This window comes from Agelaius phoeniceus, chromosome 4 (assembly GCF_051311805.1).
Source record: "Agelaius phoeniceus isolate bAgePho1 chromosome 4, bAgePho1.hap1, whole genome shotgun sequence".
NCBI classification, from domain to species: domain Eukaryota; kingdom Metazoa; phylum Chordata; class Aves; order Passeriformes; family Icteridae; genus Agelaius; species Agelaius phoeniceus.
Genome location: NC_135268.1, coordinates 23,999,038 through 24,015,882, shown reverse-complemented (window position 1 = coordinate 24,015,882; position 16,845 = coordinate 23,999,038). Strand labels below are relative to the sequence as shown.

General features: G+C 39.3%; 1 protein-coding gene across 3 annotated transcripts in view; it reads left to right on the top strand.

The window, feature by feature from the left end:
• The window catches only part of LOC143693943 (uncharacterized), a 64,266-nt gene that overhangs the window by 15,596 nt on the left and 31,825 nt on the right, over nt 1-16,845 (top strand). For 2 of the 3 annotated variants that reach the window (XR_013182022.1, XM_077177091.1), the window contains exons 2-3: nt 3,533-3,689; nt 13,191-13,248. Coding sequence is in view for 1 of the 3 variants with exons in the window: in XM_077177091.1 (XP_077033206.1) it covers nt 13,220-13,248 (29 nt within the window). In the remaining 2 variants the exon portion in view is untranslated. Of the gene's footprint in view, nt 1-3,532; nt 3,690-13,190; nt 13,249-14,183; nt 14,328-16,845 lie in introns of those variants that run through there. The other variant, XM_077177092.1, reaches the window with a different exon arrangement.

Here is a 16,845-nt window from a genome sequence, read left to right as displayed (position 1 = left end):
GTAAAAGTAGATAAATAAGAAGATGGAGTGGCTTAAGTGCTGCTGAAATGCCAAGGTCTTTGCTTAGAATAATTGTTTTCTGAAGGCTATTGCAGGCATATCTAAAATTTTAAATTATGCCGAGATGTGGGAGCTCTTAAAGATGACTTTAAGCTGACTTTTTCCGTATTTAACTGCCCTTCTGTTGTGTCAGCAGATCTTGGATGCAATCAGTCATCTGGCCTAAAGTACTTATTTGTAATTAAGTGTCAAAATAAAGTGATAATAGCAGTCTAATTCCAATGGGTCTGTCTACCTGAAATGCAAATCTCTCTCTATTTGAGTAATTAAGCTATGAAATTTAGAGTGCTCAAAGCTTTTGATGTTTTGAAGTAATTAGCAGTATGGAGAAAGATACTGCTCTCTGCAAGTACCAACAGCTGATTTGTAATGAAATCGATGTGTTTGGTTTTCTGTTATTAACTAAGCTATATTACTCATTATTTACCAGTATTTTGCCAGCTGCAAGCATTTGTAAAAATGTTTGTGTAGCCCAAATGCACTGCAAAGATGAGCACAAACTCTTCAAATCATTAATTACCATTTACATGAACAGAACATGTAGGCATTGATCCTCATAAGGCAACAGAGCCCTATCATGCAAGAAGCTGTACAAACCAAACCAAAATTGTTACGAGTTTGATAGCAAGCAATACTGAAAAATGAACAAAGAAAACATTCTGCAGAGAATTTTAAATCCTCTATTCCTATGTTTATGGGACTGTGTTAAAATGCTGCCTGTGCAGAATCACATGGAGCTGTGCAGGCACTCAGTGGCTGCCAGGTAGTTTGCAAGCTGTTGTGTATTGCATTCCTGGGCCTGGGCACAAAGAAAGCACTTGGAGGAAGCAGGCTGGCTTTCTTCACTGACATCACAGTTGTAGGCAGGCTCTGCAGAGTGCTGGGCACAGAGAAAGGGAGCAGAGGTGGTGGGGCTGGAGACAGAGTGTGACATGGTTCCTAGTGAACCAGGTACAGGAGAGGCTTCACCCAGCTGCAGGATTGTGCTCCTTGATGGCCGTTTTACATTTCAGTAAGCTGCATTAAAAAATATTCATTTGTCCAGCCCAAGTGCTCCCTCTGAGTTTTGTCAGGTGCCTGTGGCAAGGTGAGGATCTGTGGGCAGCCACATGCATTGGGAAATACTTAGAACTGTTTCCTTTTGTGCCTTAACTAAAATGCAAACTCCTGGCCTACAGCTCACGTGTATGTTTAAGGATTAATCTTTGAAAGATGCTTCTTCATACCAGCTGGACTGGTATGCTTAAAACTTATTGTTCTCAAGTGGGAGTATAGGAACTGCTGTTTTAACCTCAGAATAGCCGCACTTTCATCTGGAGATTTCCTAAAGAATCATTTGGAAAGATAACTGGCCTGGGAGCATGCATTTCTTGCTTGCGTTTTCCTTGATATAAAGTATCTGTTTCCTGTGGAAGTAGGAATATTCAATTATTTGGTGGTTTTTTTTTTGTTATTCTGATTATTTTATAAACGGTCTCTAGGAATCACAGACCATTATCAGTCTGTAGGCTAAGGGAGCAATACCAACTGTTCAAATCCTGCAAAGGCAACGTGTTGGCCATCATAACTTCATCTTTGTTTAACCTGCTCTTAAAATCTTGCAAAAAAAAATAGACCTTCCACATTTCTCTAGGGGACCTGTCAGGTATTTAGTTACTGTCGCAGACATCTTTCATGAAAAACCCTTTCTTAGGATTTTTCCTTGTGAGAAGCTGCAGTTTCAGGAACCAAAGTAAACAATGGTTATCTGCTGCTGTGGAATGCAACAGGTAGACCCGTGATTGGTCTCCTGTGGGTGTTTGGATTTCTTGACCACTCATGGCAGAGCTGGCTCTTGCTCTGTCTGAGACACACATCTTTGTTATTCATTCTTGTCTATTCTTAGCTTAGCTAGCTGCTGAAGAAACCTTTTCCTTTCTATTGCTTTTTAGTATAGTCTAATGTAACATATATCATAAAATAATAAATCAAGCCTTCTGATCATGGAGTCAACATTCTCGTCTCTTCTTCATCCTGAAAACCCTTGTGACCACAGTCACAAGTTACCATTTCAGGACATAAACTGAGGCTAACAGGCTTGTGTAAAGGCTCAGCTTTTACCTGAACACTAAACTAACCACCAGGCACTGTAACAGGCTCTTCACAGAAGTGATCACAGTCCCAAGCCTGACAGAGTTCAAAAAGTGTGTGCATAACACCCTCAGGCACAGGGTATGATTCTTGTGGTGTCCTCTGCAGGGGCAAGAGCTGGACTTTGGTGATCCTTGTGAGTCCTTTCCAACTCACTTTACTTTCTCTGATTCTACGAAAATATTCAACAAGGTTATTGAAAAGTAAAAGCACAATTATTTTGTCAGTAATGACATTATAAACCAATTTGAAAAGATGTTTAGAAGTGTTCTGAGCTGTTTATGTGTTGTTTTGTAGAATAATTAATTTGAATGTTGATATTGCTATCTACCACTAGAAAGAAGCATGTTTAGGTAGGGATTTGGGCCTGTGAAACATTGTTCTGGTCAATCACAACAAAGCTTAAACTTGTTTGTGAATAACACAAAATGAAGCTGTTTATAATCCTCTTCATGAATCCTGGGAATAGATTAGACTTGAATCACTTACACAGCAATTTATGTTTCTTTTATTTTGCACTTTTTTGCCTTATTTTCAAAACAAAGTCAGAAAATACCAATTTTGCAGAGTTTCGCTCGTGCAAATGGTAGTTTAATTAGCAGTGTAGTGAAGAGATTCTGGGAATAGCATCTGCCCTTTTAGTGTGGCAGGCAGGGATGAGGGAACATGGTTTACACCACAGAGCTCACATACAGTCCTTACTGTGAGCACAAAAGATGGCTGATGGTGATGTCAGTATGCTTAAATCAAGCAGGTGTACAAATTTGTCATCTGTAAATTTAATGAATCAGATTATTCTCTTACTGAGTATTTAAATCCTGCTATGCCTGCAAAATACCCTGATACATTTTTGACATCATACACCCCATGCATGCAGCCCCACTGTGGGACGCACATGGGGCCCACAGGGTTGCAGTAATTGTTACCTTTTGTGACTGCACTGACATAGGTAGGAACAGAATAAAAGGCTTGGAGATACTTCCCAGGATGACAGATAATGAGAAAAGTTTAGATGGAGGTTTACAGATACCAACTAAATCACAGTTTCTTAACTCCCTCCCTGTCTCCTCAGTATCCCAGAATCAAGATCTTCACAGGTTTTAGAGATGGATTTGTTTTGTTGTTTATTTGTTTTTTGGGTTTTTTTAAATTAAAATTTCACATTCATACCCAGGCAAAGCATTTCACACTGGAAACACTGTTTCTGATTATACCTGCAGGTGCAACATTAGTGCATAAAGACTGGTATTTGCATACCCAGCTCCAGAGATACAGATGCAAATCAAGCTCAGTTTATTTGCACACGTTCAATTACCTTACTTATTTCATTATTCTCCTTTAGTTCATGGACCAAGTGCTGTAAACACTATGGCATCTACAGTACTTCTCTGCTGGTTTCTTCCAAGATGAGTGTCTGGCTTGCTGGTATAAAAGCTTGGAGCTCACTGAGAGTCTAAAAGAATCAAACCAATTTGAGAACGGCTGATGAGATACTGGAGGTAAATAAAATTCTTTCATATTATATTTTACTGCCATTCAGGTGAAATTTAGTTACTTTACTTTTGCAAAAAGCGAGTTTTTATTTTGTATCCAAAAAAAACCCTACCGCTGTCTCTGTTGTGGGCAAAGCTCTTGCACGTAGTCTGAGTTTATTTTCAGAGTTGTAAATCTATTGTTTAGATGGGCTGTGTGTTAAAAGATACTAGGTGGCCTGTGAATCCTCAAAGTAAGGAGGAGGCATTTGAGAGGTTTTAAACTCCTGGATGATAAAGAAGAGGTATAAATAGTGGCTTGTAGCAGTATTAAAAAGCCTCACCTACATAGAAACTGGCACAATATTTACTACAAGTAATAAATATTTGTAATTGTTATGTGGTGCTTTTCAAATGATATTTCATGTCTAGTTTTATTTTGAGTTATTTTTTACAACTTCAGTTCTTCATGAAAACAAGTTGTATAGCTTATGGTATTACTCCAGCAAAATGATTTCCATAAATAAAGCAAGAGGCAATAGAAAGGAACATATATAAAGATTAATGCATCAGACTTTTAAGCCTACACTGACTAACAATAATTTCTGAGACTTAAGTTATTGTGAAGGAAATCTCTCATATGGAAACAGGCAACAAATCCAAAGCTACCTGAGCAGTATAGGCAATTTACTTTCCTTCCACTTAAAGAATTGCATTTTTATAGCCATTTTCCCTGAGCTTATTGATTTTGTATGCAATTTTCTTCAGAGACAGAAAGCAGCTAGATTTGGCGCACAAATGGATGCAGGCAGCAATTAATGCTTGTGCTGTTTGTCAGCTGGGGAGTGTTGCTGTGGGGTTCCCTGCACAGGACAGGGGGTGCCCCCTTCCTGTGAAACTGTGTGGGGAGGTGACCATGCAGCTATGGAGGGCACCAGGAAGGCAAGAGTGGATCAGAGAATCGTGTCAAAATAAGAGAGGCATCTACAGAGACAGGCAGTTAATATATCCTTCTTTAAAAAGAGAATAGTCACAACCAAATGCAACTGGAAAGTGACACCTTGCCTTGTGTCATTTCCAAATTAATTTCCACTGAGTCAAGTGTGGAAAAAAATGCGGAGCAAATGTCAGAGAATGTAAAGTCAATTTTCTAATTAAAGGCAGTTAACAACCTTACCTTTAAGTCCTAGATGTTGAGACACAAAAAAAAAAAAAAAAAGCCAATCAAAAAACCTAATATAGCCTGGATCCTAATTAACATCTGTAGCTTGTAGGAGCTAAAACCCATCAGTTTCTTTTAGAAATTGACATTTCATTTCTTAATGCAGTAAAAATAACAAAGTTCATTAGGAATCAGGTTAAACCCACTTTAGACAGAAATGCATGAAGAATAGGGGCCTAAATTACGAATATATTATTATATCATCCTTGAATGATAAGTAATTCAGAGGAAAAATCTAGAAAATTTGTTAAGCTCTTCCTTTAAAAAACAAGGAGAATATTAATTCAGATCTGGAAAAAAATGTACCTCAATTTTTATTTCATTTGAACTTACAGCTCTTCATCACAAAAGACCTATAAAAGAAGACTTGATGTGTTTGGAAGGTACTGCCAGTTAATGATGCAGTTGTATCACCTAAGGTGCATGTTATCAGTGGAGCAAATCTAGAAAATTCTTTGCTACAAACTCATTATGTATGATGCACTCCATAAGTTACTGAGATTCTCTTACTGTACTTAGAATGACAGAGATGTCAATGCTGCAGCTCTGCAGACTGGAAAACACTGGCATCCAGTGCCAGAGCATGAGACACTAATGATCATTCTTTTTTGTTTTCCATCTAAAAAACATGTTCTGTATAGCTGGCAATCAAAACAAGAATCAAAATTGATACCTAAACTTCCAATTATGAACAAGCTACACACATTTTAAAACAGCAGCCTGGAAATACTAGAGGCCAGGTGCAACCTTTCCCCCTCCAGATCTACCCATTTGAAATCCTTTCTTGATTTCTGCTGCCTTTCCATTTCCTCTGTCACTGCATGGTGATCCCTTTCAATGGGCAATAATTCAGTGTGTTTATCTCACAGCCTAAAGAATTATGCCAGATTGGATAGGTACAGTTCCCACACCACATACCTTACTAACTTCAAATGAAACCAACAGGGCAAATTGTGATTAGAAATCCTTACAAAAATGCCTCACACCATGGAGAATCGGGAAATTCAGCTATTCTCTGTGAATTGCAACATTGAAAAAATACATAAATTTAGAACTCCTGGAGAGATGCTTTGACATTCTCAGGAACCTGATTTCCCTTTTGTTCTCCTTGTTTCTGCCAGAGCTGTATCTTCCATTATCTTTGGAACAAGGCATTATGTTTTTTCTGATGGGCTACAGGAAGCCTTCATCTGTGGCTTAGTTTGTTAGAGCCCATGTTTACATTTTGCAGGGAAATGAATTACCATTTTTAAGCACAGAACCTTGGCTTGAGTTGGTGAAAAGGGACTTCACAATTAAAATTCTAAAGCAGGTATATTTTATTTCAGCTGGGATGCATGGGGGATATTCCCACCTTACATGCATACCTGGTGACACAGGTTCCAGGTTTAAATAAACATTGATCCCACAAGCCCCCACATCCCTGCCCACTCTCTGCCTCCTTGTGTTCATATTATAATTAGTCTTTGGTGGCGCCAAGCCTCCTGGGCGGGGGTCTTTGATGAAGTTACATCATCTTCCTTGGTGTTCGGGTTTGGCTTTCTCCCAGCTCAGTTTGCTCTGGCCAAAACCAGGAGCCTGGTTCTTGCTGGCTCCTTAAGCAAAAGGTTCTGCTTTATGGGTTTCAACCATACCTGAGTCTTGCTTTACTGAGTTTTCTTATCTTTATGGCCTTTACCTAGCAACTAAATTCCTATGTGTTCTGTCTGAATTGCATAGAGACAAATTGTCTCTACCTAGCAAGTTACATTCCTGTTACAAACCGTGTTCTGTACTTTTGCAAGCTTGATGAATTAGCTATATATATATATGTGTGTGTGTGTATATATATTTCTATTTTTCTCCATCTGCCTAAGTATATGCTTCTAATGCTTCTAAAATTCCAAATTTTCATAAACATACATGTTTCCCATATCAGGTTCATGTCGCATTAGAGCAAACACATGCTCTGTACAGTGTGTATGACACTCATGCCGCAGAACTGAGCCTGGTGCACGCTTCTTCTCAGGACATCACTGCTTCCCTGTGATGAACAAGGAAGGGAGGAAGGAGACAGAAGTGTTGCAATCAGAGGAGAGTTTTAAATGTGTCTCATGTTGTAAGCAGTGATATTTTAGGACTTTTCTTTCCAACGAGTACAGCATTCCAAGGTCTAAATTTTACAGGGCATCGAGTGCAAAAGGCAAAATGTGGGTAGTTCCTTCTGCTTGAACTGCCTCTAGGTGCCCTAAGGCTCTTCTCATTTATTCAAGGGTCTGTGCAGCCAGCTTTGCCTTCCTGTGTCCCTTCCACACACTCAGGAGCCAACAGTTCCAGAAATGATTTAAATCTTTGCATGTGGAAGGTCACTCTTTGGCCTCACACCTGCACAGAATTGCCCAGGCAGCACTGGTGAGCAGCTCCATGGGGCAGACAGAGCATGTGCCAGCAAAAATCACTGCAACGAGTGAATGCAGCAGCTCAGAAGTTAGACACAGAAAGTTTTTAGTTTACAGTGGAGTCTGATAGAGAAAAGAATTCTTTTGGTAGGGAAAAACTTTCTTTGGCATGGTTTACAGAGACAATTCTCTTATGGCCTGGTGGATACACTTGAAAGAAAATGCTTTGTCTGGCAAGACAGCCACATATACTATTTCCTGCAGAAACTAGTGGTTCTATGAAAAAACACTATTAGATTTGGGACTTCATAGTATAGAAATATCAAAACCAGTTTAAGTGAAAGGTTCTTGTCCTCATCTGGATGTGGCCTATGGAAAGGAAGAGTGTGCTTTATTTGAACTGATATCCAGTACTGCTATTTCAATATTTTATTGTTGTGCATATAGAGTTTCCTTCTAATGAAGGAAACTAGATGCTTATTGTGTCTTTGAAATGTATGTTTTCCTGATAGGAAGGCTCTTGTCACTGTGCTAAAATATGCTTGAAGTAATTCATATGTGATATGTATCAGAATAATAAATTCTGAGGTTTTGATACCCATAATCCTTTTCTAGAAGAAATCAGAGAGCTTTTGCAATTTTTCTATGATAAAGCTCATCAATCATACTTGTATCATCTGTTTAATCTCTCATTATTGCATTGTGAATTTATTTCCTATAGCTCCATTTCTTCCTGGTGTTCTGCAGATGCATTCTTTGTCCCTAGATTTATGAATTTTGGTCTTGACCTTTGCAATAGTTTAATGGGTATTTAAATCAAATTATTTTAAGTAAGCAACAGAAGCCATTTATTGATTGTGAACCCGAAAAGGCAGGAGTTCAGAGGGTTGTAAATTGTATGTATAAGTGATTCACCTATGTGAGCATCAGACTAATGCCCTTCCCAGGTGGGAAAGGAGCATGCCTATCCTATGTGTTCCAGTCCAAGGCATGAGTTTAAGCACACCCAAAATTAGGATTCTCCACAAATCATGGCTTCCTTTAGGCTCAGTTTTGCTCTCTGATACCACTCTTCTACCTTCCCCTACCCAACAGCACAGGGGGATGGACAATGGGCAGCTGTGATCTCCTGATATCTCCTTTTTGCTTCTCCTTCTCTCTCACACTGTTCCCCTGCCCTGGTGTGGGTCCTCCAGGACCTGTTCCACCATGGGCTTTTTCTTCTAAGGAAATATTCCCCTATTCCACCATGGGTCAGGAGCATGGATATCCTCTCCAGTGTGCTCTCTACAGTGATTGCAGGTAGTCTCTGCTTCAGAGGTGTCTGTTGTCAGGAGCTGCACCTTCAAACAGCATTTTACACCAGCCACACAGAAGGAATCCTTGTAGCTGAGCAGGATTTGGCATGGCAGAGCTGTGGGAGCTCAGATGTGGAAGGGATAGCTCTATTCCAGGGTCACTCAGAGCCAGGGTGTATCATTAAAGCAACGGCTCACTTTAGGCAGGAGTAGGACATCTTTAAGCTTTTTATCCCTGCCTCAGTAGAGGTTGAGTTTCTTTGCCTACAGTACAGCCCTCCTTGCAGGTACTTGTTGCAGTTAATTTTGCTGACGCTGCTGAGCTCTGTTTGCAGATTGGCAACATCCTGCCATTAACAGTCGTGCCCTAAAGCCCAGTGCAAACCTTACCAACCTGTCTAAAAATGTGTCCAGCCATCATGCACAAGTCCATTGTGAGGCTGCTTTTGGCATTAGTGCCTGTTTTGCTTTTAATTAAAAGCTATTATTGATAGATTTTTGCACTCTCTAGTTCAGATGATTAGGAAGCACATTCCTAAACTCATGTTCCCTGCCTTATAACACAGTGGGGCTTATGCTTGTTTATGAACCAAGGGATGGATATATGAAAACCCTCTGTATGGATTTGTATGTTTTTATTTGTGGACAGTTTGTAAGATTAAATTACATATCAATATTTGCTTACTCTGCCATTTGATTAATGCACTGCAAGCAGATTTAGAATCTTGTTTTCTGTAGGTTTTTCCAGAGCTGCTTAATATGTTTACTCTTGGAAGTACTTGCCCATTAGACTGAATATACACAAAATAAATCATCCAAACGGTGATTAAAAATAAAGCATATTTGACCATCATATCATTTAGTTAAGACCAAATATTTCTGTAGAACTGCTGGACTATGGCAGATGAAAAGAGCAATTCCTGCCTTAACAGCTCACCAAAGTGCCATCACTGCAGTGAAAGATCAGATGGATATCACCTAGGTAATGTGCCTTGTCAGTTGCTGTGATGTACTGTGTAATGCAGGTGGTTTCAAGAGGTTCTCAATCTTGTTATACCGCTACCAATACACTGAAGTGGTCCTTTCTCAGAAGTGATGGAGGGGCACCTAAAGTCAGCCTGCTGCTGAGGAGCTCTTCATGTTTCCCAAGGACATTAGGGAGAGTGGGACACATACCAAGACCTTACTAGGTTTACACACAAGATTCAGTGAGAATAAAGTCTCAAGGATGAAAATGTGCTGAATGTGTCTGCACTGCAGATCAGAATATCAGTAGTCTTCAAGAAATGATCATTTGTTCCCTGGTGCCATAATGACAAAATTCCAATAGAGCTGGTCAATGCCCATTGTGTCATGCTCTTGCTTGCTCTTGCTTTTTCTTTCTTTTCCCAAAAAAAAGCTGTAAACCTCTAATGTCCTCTTTTACAGAATCCAATTTGTGACCTGCCATAAGGGGCACTATCTCATTAATCAGTGAAAGCAGAAACAACACGCCAAGCCCACAAAGAATTATGGGTGTGCCTTGCTAACAATTGGAGCAGCTCTCCTGACAAATAAGACACACAGTTTGTTCTCAAAGCCTTTGACAAAAAGCCACCTATTGTAATTAGGCACAGCTGCCTTTACACTGTGTTTGAGATGGTGCTGGCTGCACAAAGAATATTTTCTCTGTATTATCAACACAAATAATGTCAGCACACAGAGTGGTTCTTGAAAGGCTTCTCATCTCCACGGCTCAGGTATGGAGGGCAACAGGAAACAGAAGGGTTGTTTGACTTAGACATTCCTTTATTTAGAAATAAGAGCATAGAATGTGGCATACCTAGATCCAGTCAAGAGACAAGTATGCAAAGATAGCAGATCTGACTGTGACACCTTGTGAAGGCTGACCTAGAACAGAGACTAGATGGAGCAAAAGAATAAAGTAGGTATTTTATTAAGAGGCCTCAATAGATCCACCTTGGGCAGCACAACCCAAAATGGATGACTCATCATGGGGTCTCATTCTTTTATAAGTTCTGGTCCATTTGCATATTGGAGTTAATTGTTCACTTATAGCTTTAGCCCATGAAGTCCCACCCTTCTTGTTTTTCCCCCTTCAGTCCACCTACCATTGTTTATGCTCCTGGGCATGAGATCTGGATTGGCTGTCCTTGGTCCCCAGCTAGAAAAGGAATTTTGTCTACCTGCTCTGTGAGGAGAGCTTACTATCCCCTAATATGAAGCCTAGACTTGCACACTAAAGCAGAATAGAATCTGAAAGATATGAAACCTGAGGCATCAGCTGAAGTGTGCAGTGTTTGTACTGGTTTAGGCCACTGATCTTCTTGCTTATCTATTTTTGAAAACTCACACTATATGTGTCTCAGTGGCTCTCCAAGACCCTTTTTGTCACAACCATTTTTATACTGGTTTTTTTTTGAAATTCTCTGGAACACACTGACTTCCCTGATTCATTAGAAGTGAATTCCAGAAAACTCTTCCAAAGGTTGTAAAGTTAAAAATAATCAAGTGAATTGAATTGAAGCTTTCCTACCAACTTTTGGCCAGCTACAAAAGTACCAGATTTCTCCAGCTAGACCTAGAGGTGGCAGAGAGAGACTGGGAGAAGTTTTCAAACAAAATTTGATTCTCCTAATTGTAGGGATTTTTTCTTTTTTTCCATTTATGCCCCTTAAGTCCTCACAGATCTCAGGGAATGCCACACTTGTAAATGTTATTGACTACCATGATTATTCAATTTATGTTTCCAATTTTGCAAGTTTTGTTCCACTTTTTCTTTCCTTTATGTCTCTCACTGTTTATTTGTCACTCTGTTGCTCACAATCTTTTGAAAGTGTTTTGTAGCTCTAAGTCAACTAGAAAATGGTCAAGTGATATAATTTTGAACCTGTTTATCTGAAGACAGCATTTCACCTCCTTTTTTTGTGTGATCTGAAGTAGGTTGTGAAGCTTCTTTGGTACTTCTGTCAATGGGCAGGTCTGCATCATACCTCGGCCACCGCAGAGGGCTTTTGCTTTCCTTAAGTCATGCTGACTATGCTGAAGATCTATGTTTAGATGTCTTATTTGTTTTAAGGGATAAATGTCAATTATTTTAATTCTTCCTGCCCCAATAAATAACCTTAAATGTTCCACAACTATATCATGGCAAGTTGAAAATCATACTCTCCCACCTACCTCCTATGTGATACCTCTCCCCTTTTTCTACAATAGTTAGAAATACAGTGGCTCACATTGGACAACTGAAGAACTGGTATTATCTTTTAGCCAAATAAATTACAAACAATGATTGATAATATTTCTCTGTATCCTTTTAACTTTTTCCTCTATTTCTGCAGAATGTCCCAAAGGCTTTTCTGTGAGAATGAGGAGCTATGAGGCTCACGCTTCTGCTCTTCAAATGAGTCCTTGGAAATTACTGAGTTGGTTTTGCTTGCAAAGTGTGAGATGTCAGCAGTGGACCAAGTGCAGTACAAGAAAACAGTGAAACAAAATTTCCGTTTAGATGGGATAAATGAGACAATTTATTGATATAATAATTAGACAGTGCTCTCGAAGTCGAGGCTTAAGGTGGTGTTCACAACTGGTTCACCTTTTTTTCTCCATTCATTATACTTCACTTTTTAGATTACCTTTCCAAAATGAATATGCTCAGTGCTCAAACTGAGAAGTATGGATAATCCTACGTATTAGGCACTATCTTCTGTACATATCTGAAAGAGATAAATAAAATAAATATAAATAAAAACCTATGCTGCTAGCTCAGCATTTCAGTTCATTTAATGAGACACATGTGACAGCCCCACATGCTTTACAGAGCACATCTAGAAGGGGTATCCTCTTGTCAGCTCAGCAAAAGTATCTGTGTCTTCCACCAATATGAGTCTGCTCCAGCCTGGCAGTATTTTGAAGACTGGAATGTGGGAAAAGATTGTGTTTCTAAACAAAGCACACCTGAAACAATCAGTTCCTTTGAGGTTCTCTTGAGTCAGATTGTGCTGGCACATCAAGCTGTTGACAAAACTTGTTACATCAGATTGTGTCTGCTATGACTGAAAAAAACCCCTTATAAAACATATGGTAAAAGAACTGGATTATGTACCTTTTCTCTTTTTGTTTTTTGTCTTTCTCTTTTTTTCTTTTTCTTTTTGTTTTTCCCCCTAAAAGAGAATGTTCTGTCTTCAAGACCACTGTGTGCTGACTTGTCTAGCTTTCATTCACCTGTAAAACACAGACTCAAGAGTAGTCACACATTCTCAAGGTACTGGGCTTCTGTTTTGTTTATTCATCCTTTCATTCTGAGTATCTACTCATGTTTTCCTTTCTTTTTATTCTTTTTTCTTTGAAGCTTTTATTAAGTAGCAGTACAAAAGATCTGTGACTGAAAGAAAACAAACCCTCTGAGAAGGTACCAGACAGCTCTTGCAGGGTATTTGCAGCGTGAGGCTGACAGAGCATCTCTCCAGGATGCATTGCAAACAGGACTGGGAATCATATTCTGTGGGCATTTTTTAAAGTTGGGGAAGAACCAGGACAGGCATCTAATTCCATTTTTTGCACAATATAAGCCAAAATACCTTTAATATTTTCATATTCAAGAGACTGAATAAACTTTCTTTCATTCCAGATATTCATGCAAATTAAGGACTCCATGTAATGGGGCAACACATCTGTACAATCTGCTGGTAAGTACCTCTTATATACACTTAAAACTGTTGTGCATTTAATTCCTAGCTTAATATCCCCATTACCAACATAATACATTAAAAAGTTGTGGAATTTTTTTTTTCATTCTTGTTCTGTAATTTAGTCTTCAGTGTTCATAGTTGAAATGTATTTTGTCTGAAGCCACTGAGGGATAGAAATAGTTTTGGTTTTTTTTAGTGGAAACACTGATGTTAGAAGTGAAGTAATTGCAGCAGTTGGAGGCTTTATGAAAAATCTCGATATCATGAGACTTGCATTAAAGGTGAAAAAATCTCATCAGTTAAATCACCTGAAATTTATGTAGCTTAGCTTCTGTTCTCATGCACTGACAACACCTTGCAGTGTCATCTTTTGTTAGCTTGAGGAAATACCTGGTGTTCATTTTTTCCCCCCTCTAAATGTTCTTAAAACCAAATAGATCCTTTTTTAATCTTCTTATGGATAAACTAGCTAAATCCAGGATCTGTAGTTTCTAGACTTGTCACTTGGCTGGTATTAAGCAATAGCTGCCTTCAGAATCATTGAAAGCTCTTGCATGTGTGCATTTGCCCCAGTGGTCCCAGGAAACACAAGAACTGATGCAATCACACCCAAAGTGCATAGGCACAGCAACTCTACCTCATTCTGGCTGCCCTCACCTGGCTCAGGTCACTTGGACAGGGCTTCTGACTTGGCAACACCCTGTTTAGAGTTTAGAGGAACTCTTCACATGATCTAGCAAGGTAAAGTACAGGGCCTTTTGTGATTCATCTCTTACAGGTGTTAACCACAAGCTCCCGCCCTTCTGAGGGAGCCATTACGTCCTGTCCTGTAACTCAAGTACAATTTTAATGAAATTCAGCACAGTGCATTTAGTAGTTTCTGTAGTTTTTCGTGTAGCTCATCAGTCTTTCATGTAATCCATTATGGTCAGTTGAGTTAATCATACCAGGTGTTGCTCTTAACAAGCTATTTTTAATTTTTCTTCTTATTTGCAGAGGATTCTGCAGTGTCAGTGTTAAAGCATTCCTTCAACATGGGATAACAATTTGCTGTGCTTCAAAATTCTGTTGCTCCAGTGGGTAATCATGTAATCCTTACCATCTTATCTGTAAGACAGTAATAATTTTGCTGCTATGGGATGGGAGGGAGCATTGTGAGGATAAACCTGTAACTACTTGGAATGTAAAGGGATATTGCAATTAGAGATACTAGGAAAGATCTTACTGATAAAAAGTGGAGAATTCTTCCTGAAGATACAACAATTTAGAGGACTGAGTTCAGATTTGAACAGGACAATGCAAAACAGCTTTGAAAAATGGTTTGGTTTTTGTTTCTTTCTGCTGTGGAAAACTGCATACACAGTAAGGAATAAAATGAATGGTTCATAGCAATAATGTGCACTTCACAGCTCTTTCGACACTGAGCTTTTGTGCAGTTGTTTAAGGGGGTAAATGCAAATTTGGCCTGTGGTAAAACTGTGAACAATGCACAGATTTGTCAAAAGTTTCAAAGAATTTGTTTCCTTAAAGATATTTTTCATTAGTTAAATCAATGTGTCAAACCACAAGATGGGGTTAATGCAGTTTGTCAGAGAGACTTGTGCTTTGTTTTATGCCAGAGTTGTCAAATTCATGTCATAAGAAGATTCCAAGTTAGCAGTGGCAAATATTAATGAAATTTGCAGTAAAATACACTGTGCTAGAAAAGAATGAAATAAAATGTTCTGGTTCAGGAGTTAGTCAGAATGGAATGCACCACATTTGTAAGTAAATGATATATGAGGTGGAGCTGAAATGTCCCAAATATATTTTATTACTCTTTGGAACTGTCTTTGTTTAAAATTCCTAATTTTTGCATAAATGTTTTGTTTCAGAGAGAAAGCTGTAAGATGGGAAATGATGTGACAGGTTTAATTATATTTAAGAGAATACAGAGGAGATCAAAGCCAAAGAGATAAAAGCTGCAACTACTGTGTGGGCTGGAAACTTCTTGTGCATCATAAGCACCCTTAAGTGTAGTGCTTCAGAGGCAGCCGTCCTGAATTCAGGACAGAGGCACAGCTGAAATGGAAATTCTCTTTTTACAGTGTTTTATGACCTGTATTGGCTGCTCTTGGTGAGTCCTGTACTTAGGCAGGCACCAAAATGTCTGGGAACATTCACAAGAAAACAGTAAACCCAACAGTGCCACCTAAGTCAGTGGTTCCAAAATAACCCCCCAGGGGCAGAATTGCTGTGAGCTGTTTGCAGAGATGGCATTTTACTGTGGGCCAAGAAAAATCTTGTATCCACAGAGGTAATCAGAACCCCTATGGCAGTAATGACTCTGTCACAGTTTTCATTAGCTATTAGGAATTTGGAAGGAATGGGCTTCCTCCCCCACCACCTTTTTTATGGGTGCTATATGACCTATCACTAAAGCAAATTTACCAAACTTCTGCATCTCCTTTTTGGAAGACAATACTTAATAAAGGAAGTGTAAGCCAAAACAAGGTCCTGCTAGTATTTCAAGCAAAAATGCATCTCCACAGTTTTACTTCTATTGTTTTACTCTAAATCCACGAATCCTATATCCTTTGCTCTCCTCAAAGCATTGCTGCTGTATTCCCCCTCTTCAGAAGAAAAAAAGCCAGAATCCCTACATTTCTCCCTGGGAAGTTTCTCCCCACTCTGTTCCCCAGCCTCTGCACCCTGATCCTCTAGACCTGAAGATCCTCCAGATCCAGTGTGACTACAACTCAAGAGTCTTGAGGAAATTCCTTCCTTTCTTGTAGACGGGCCTGGCAAGATGTCTGTTGCTTCTGCTACAGAAGAAGAAAAATAGGCATTAGGCTGCCTTGGACATGGGGCATTTGATTGAAAGGAAAGAGCAAGTCTTTTTCTTGGAGGGTGGAAGTCAGGTACCCAGTGAGGTGTTTTGAGGAGCTGGAATCTGTTGTTGGTGCATGTGGTTGAGTAAAGCTGCTTTAGAAACAAATTCGTATTCAACGTTACCAAAGGATTATTGGAAGTAACTCACCTCTGAGCTGCTGTCCAGGGTATTTCTCTTCTCTTCTGCTGCTTTTTAGACATGGAGTAGTTCAGTTGGCTTCTCTGCACATCTGAAAAGCCCAGTCAAGAGTATGAAGTAGAAATGCTCATAATCATCTTAGTTCAGTCCCAAGCTTATAAAAGTCATCACACCAGGAAGCATGGCTGCATGCATTCTATTTTTTTTCTGTTCCTGCTGCTGTTTATTAATGTATGTGTAGAAGAAGATGATAAGGATGAAACACCTTTCCTATGAGGAAAGCCTGAGAGAGTTGACATTGTTCAGACTGGAGAAAACAAATCTGGGGTGACTTTTTCACAGCTTTTCAGTACCTAAAGGAGGCCTACAAGAAAGCAGGAGAGGGACTTCTTATGAGAGTATGCAGTGATAGAACAAGAGGGAATTAATGGCTTTAAACAAAAAACAGGGCAGGATTAGATTGGCTATTAGGAAGAAATTCCTTAATGTGCAGGAGATGAGATTCTGGAAAACGCTGTCCAGAAAAGTTTTACATACTCCAGCTCTAGAAGTGTTCAAGGTCGGATTGGATGTGTCCCTGAGCA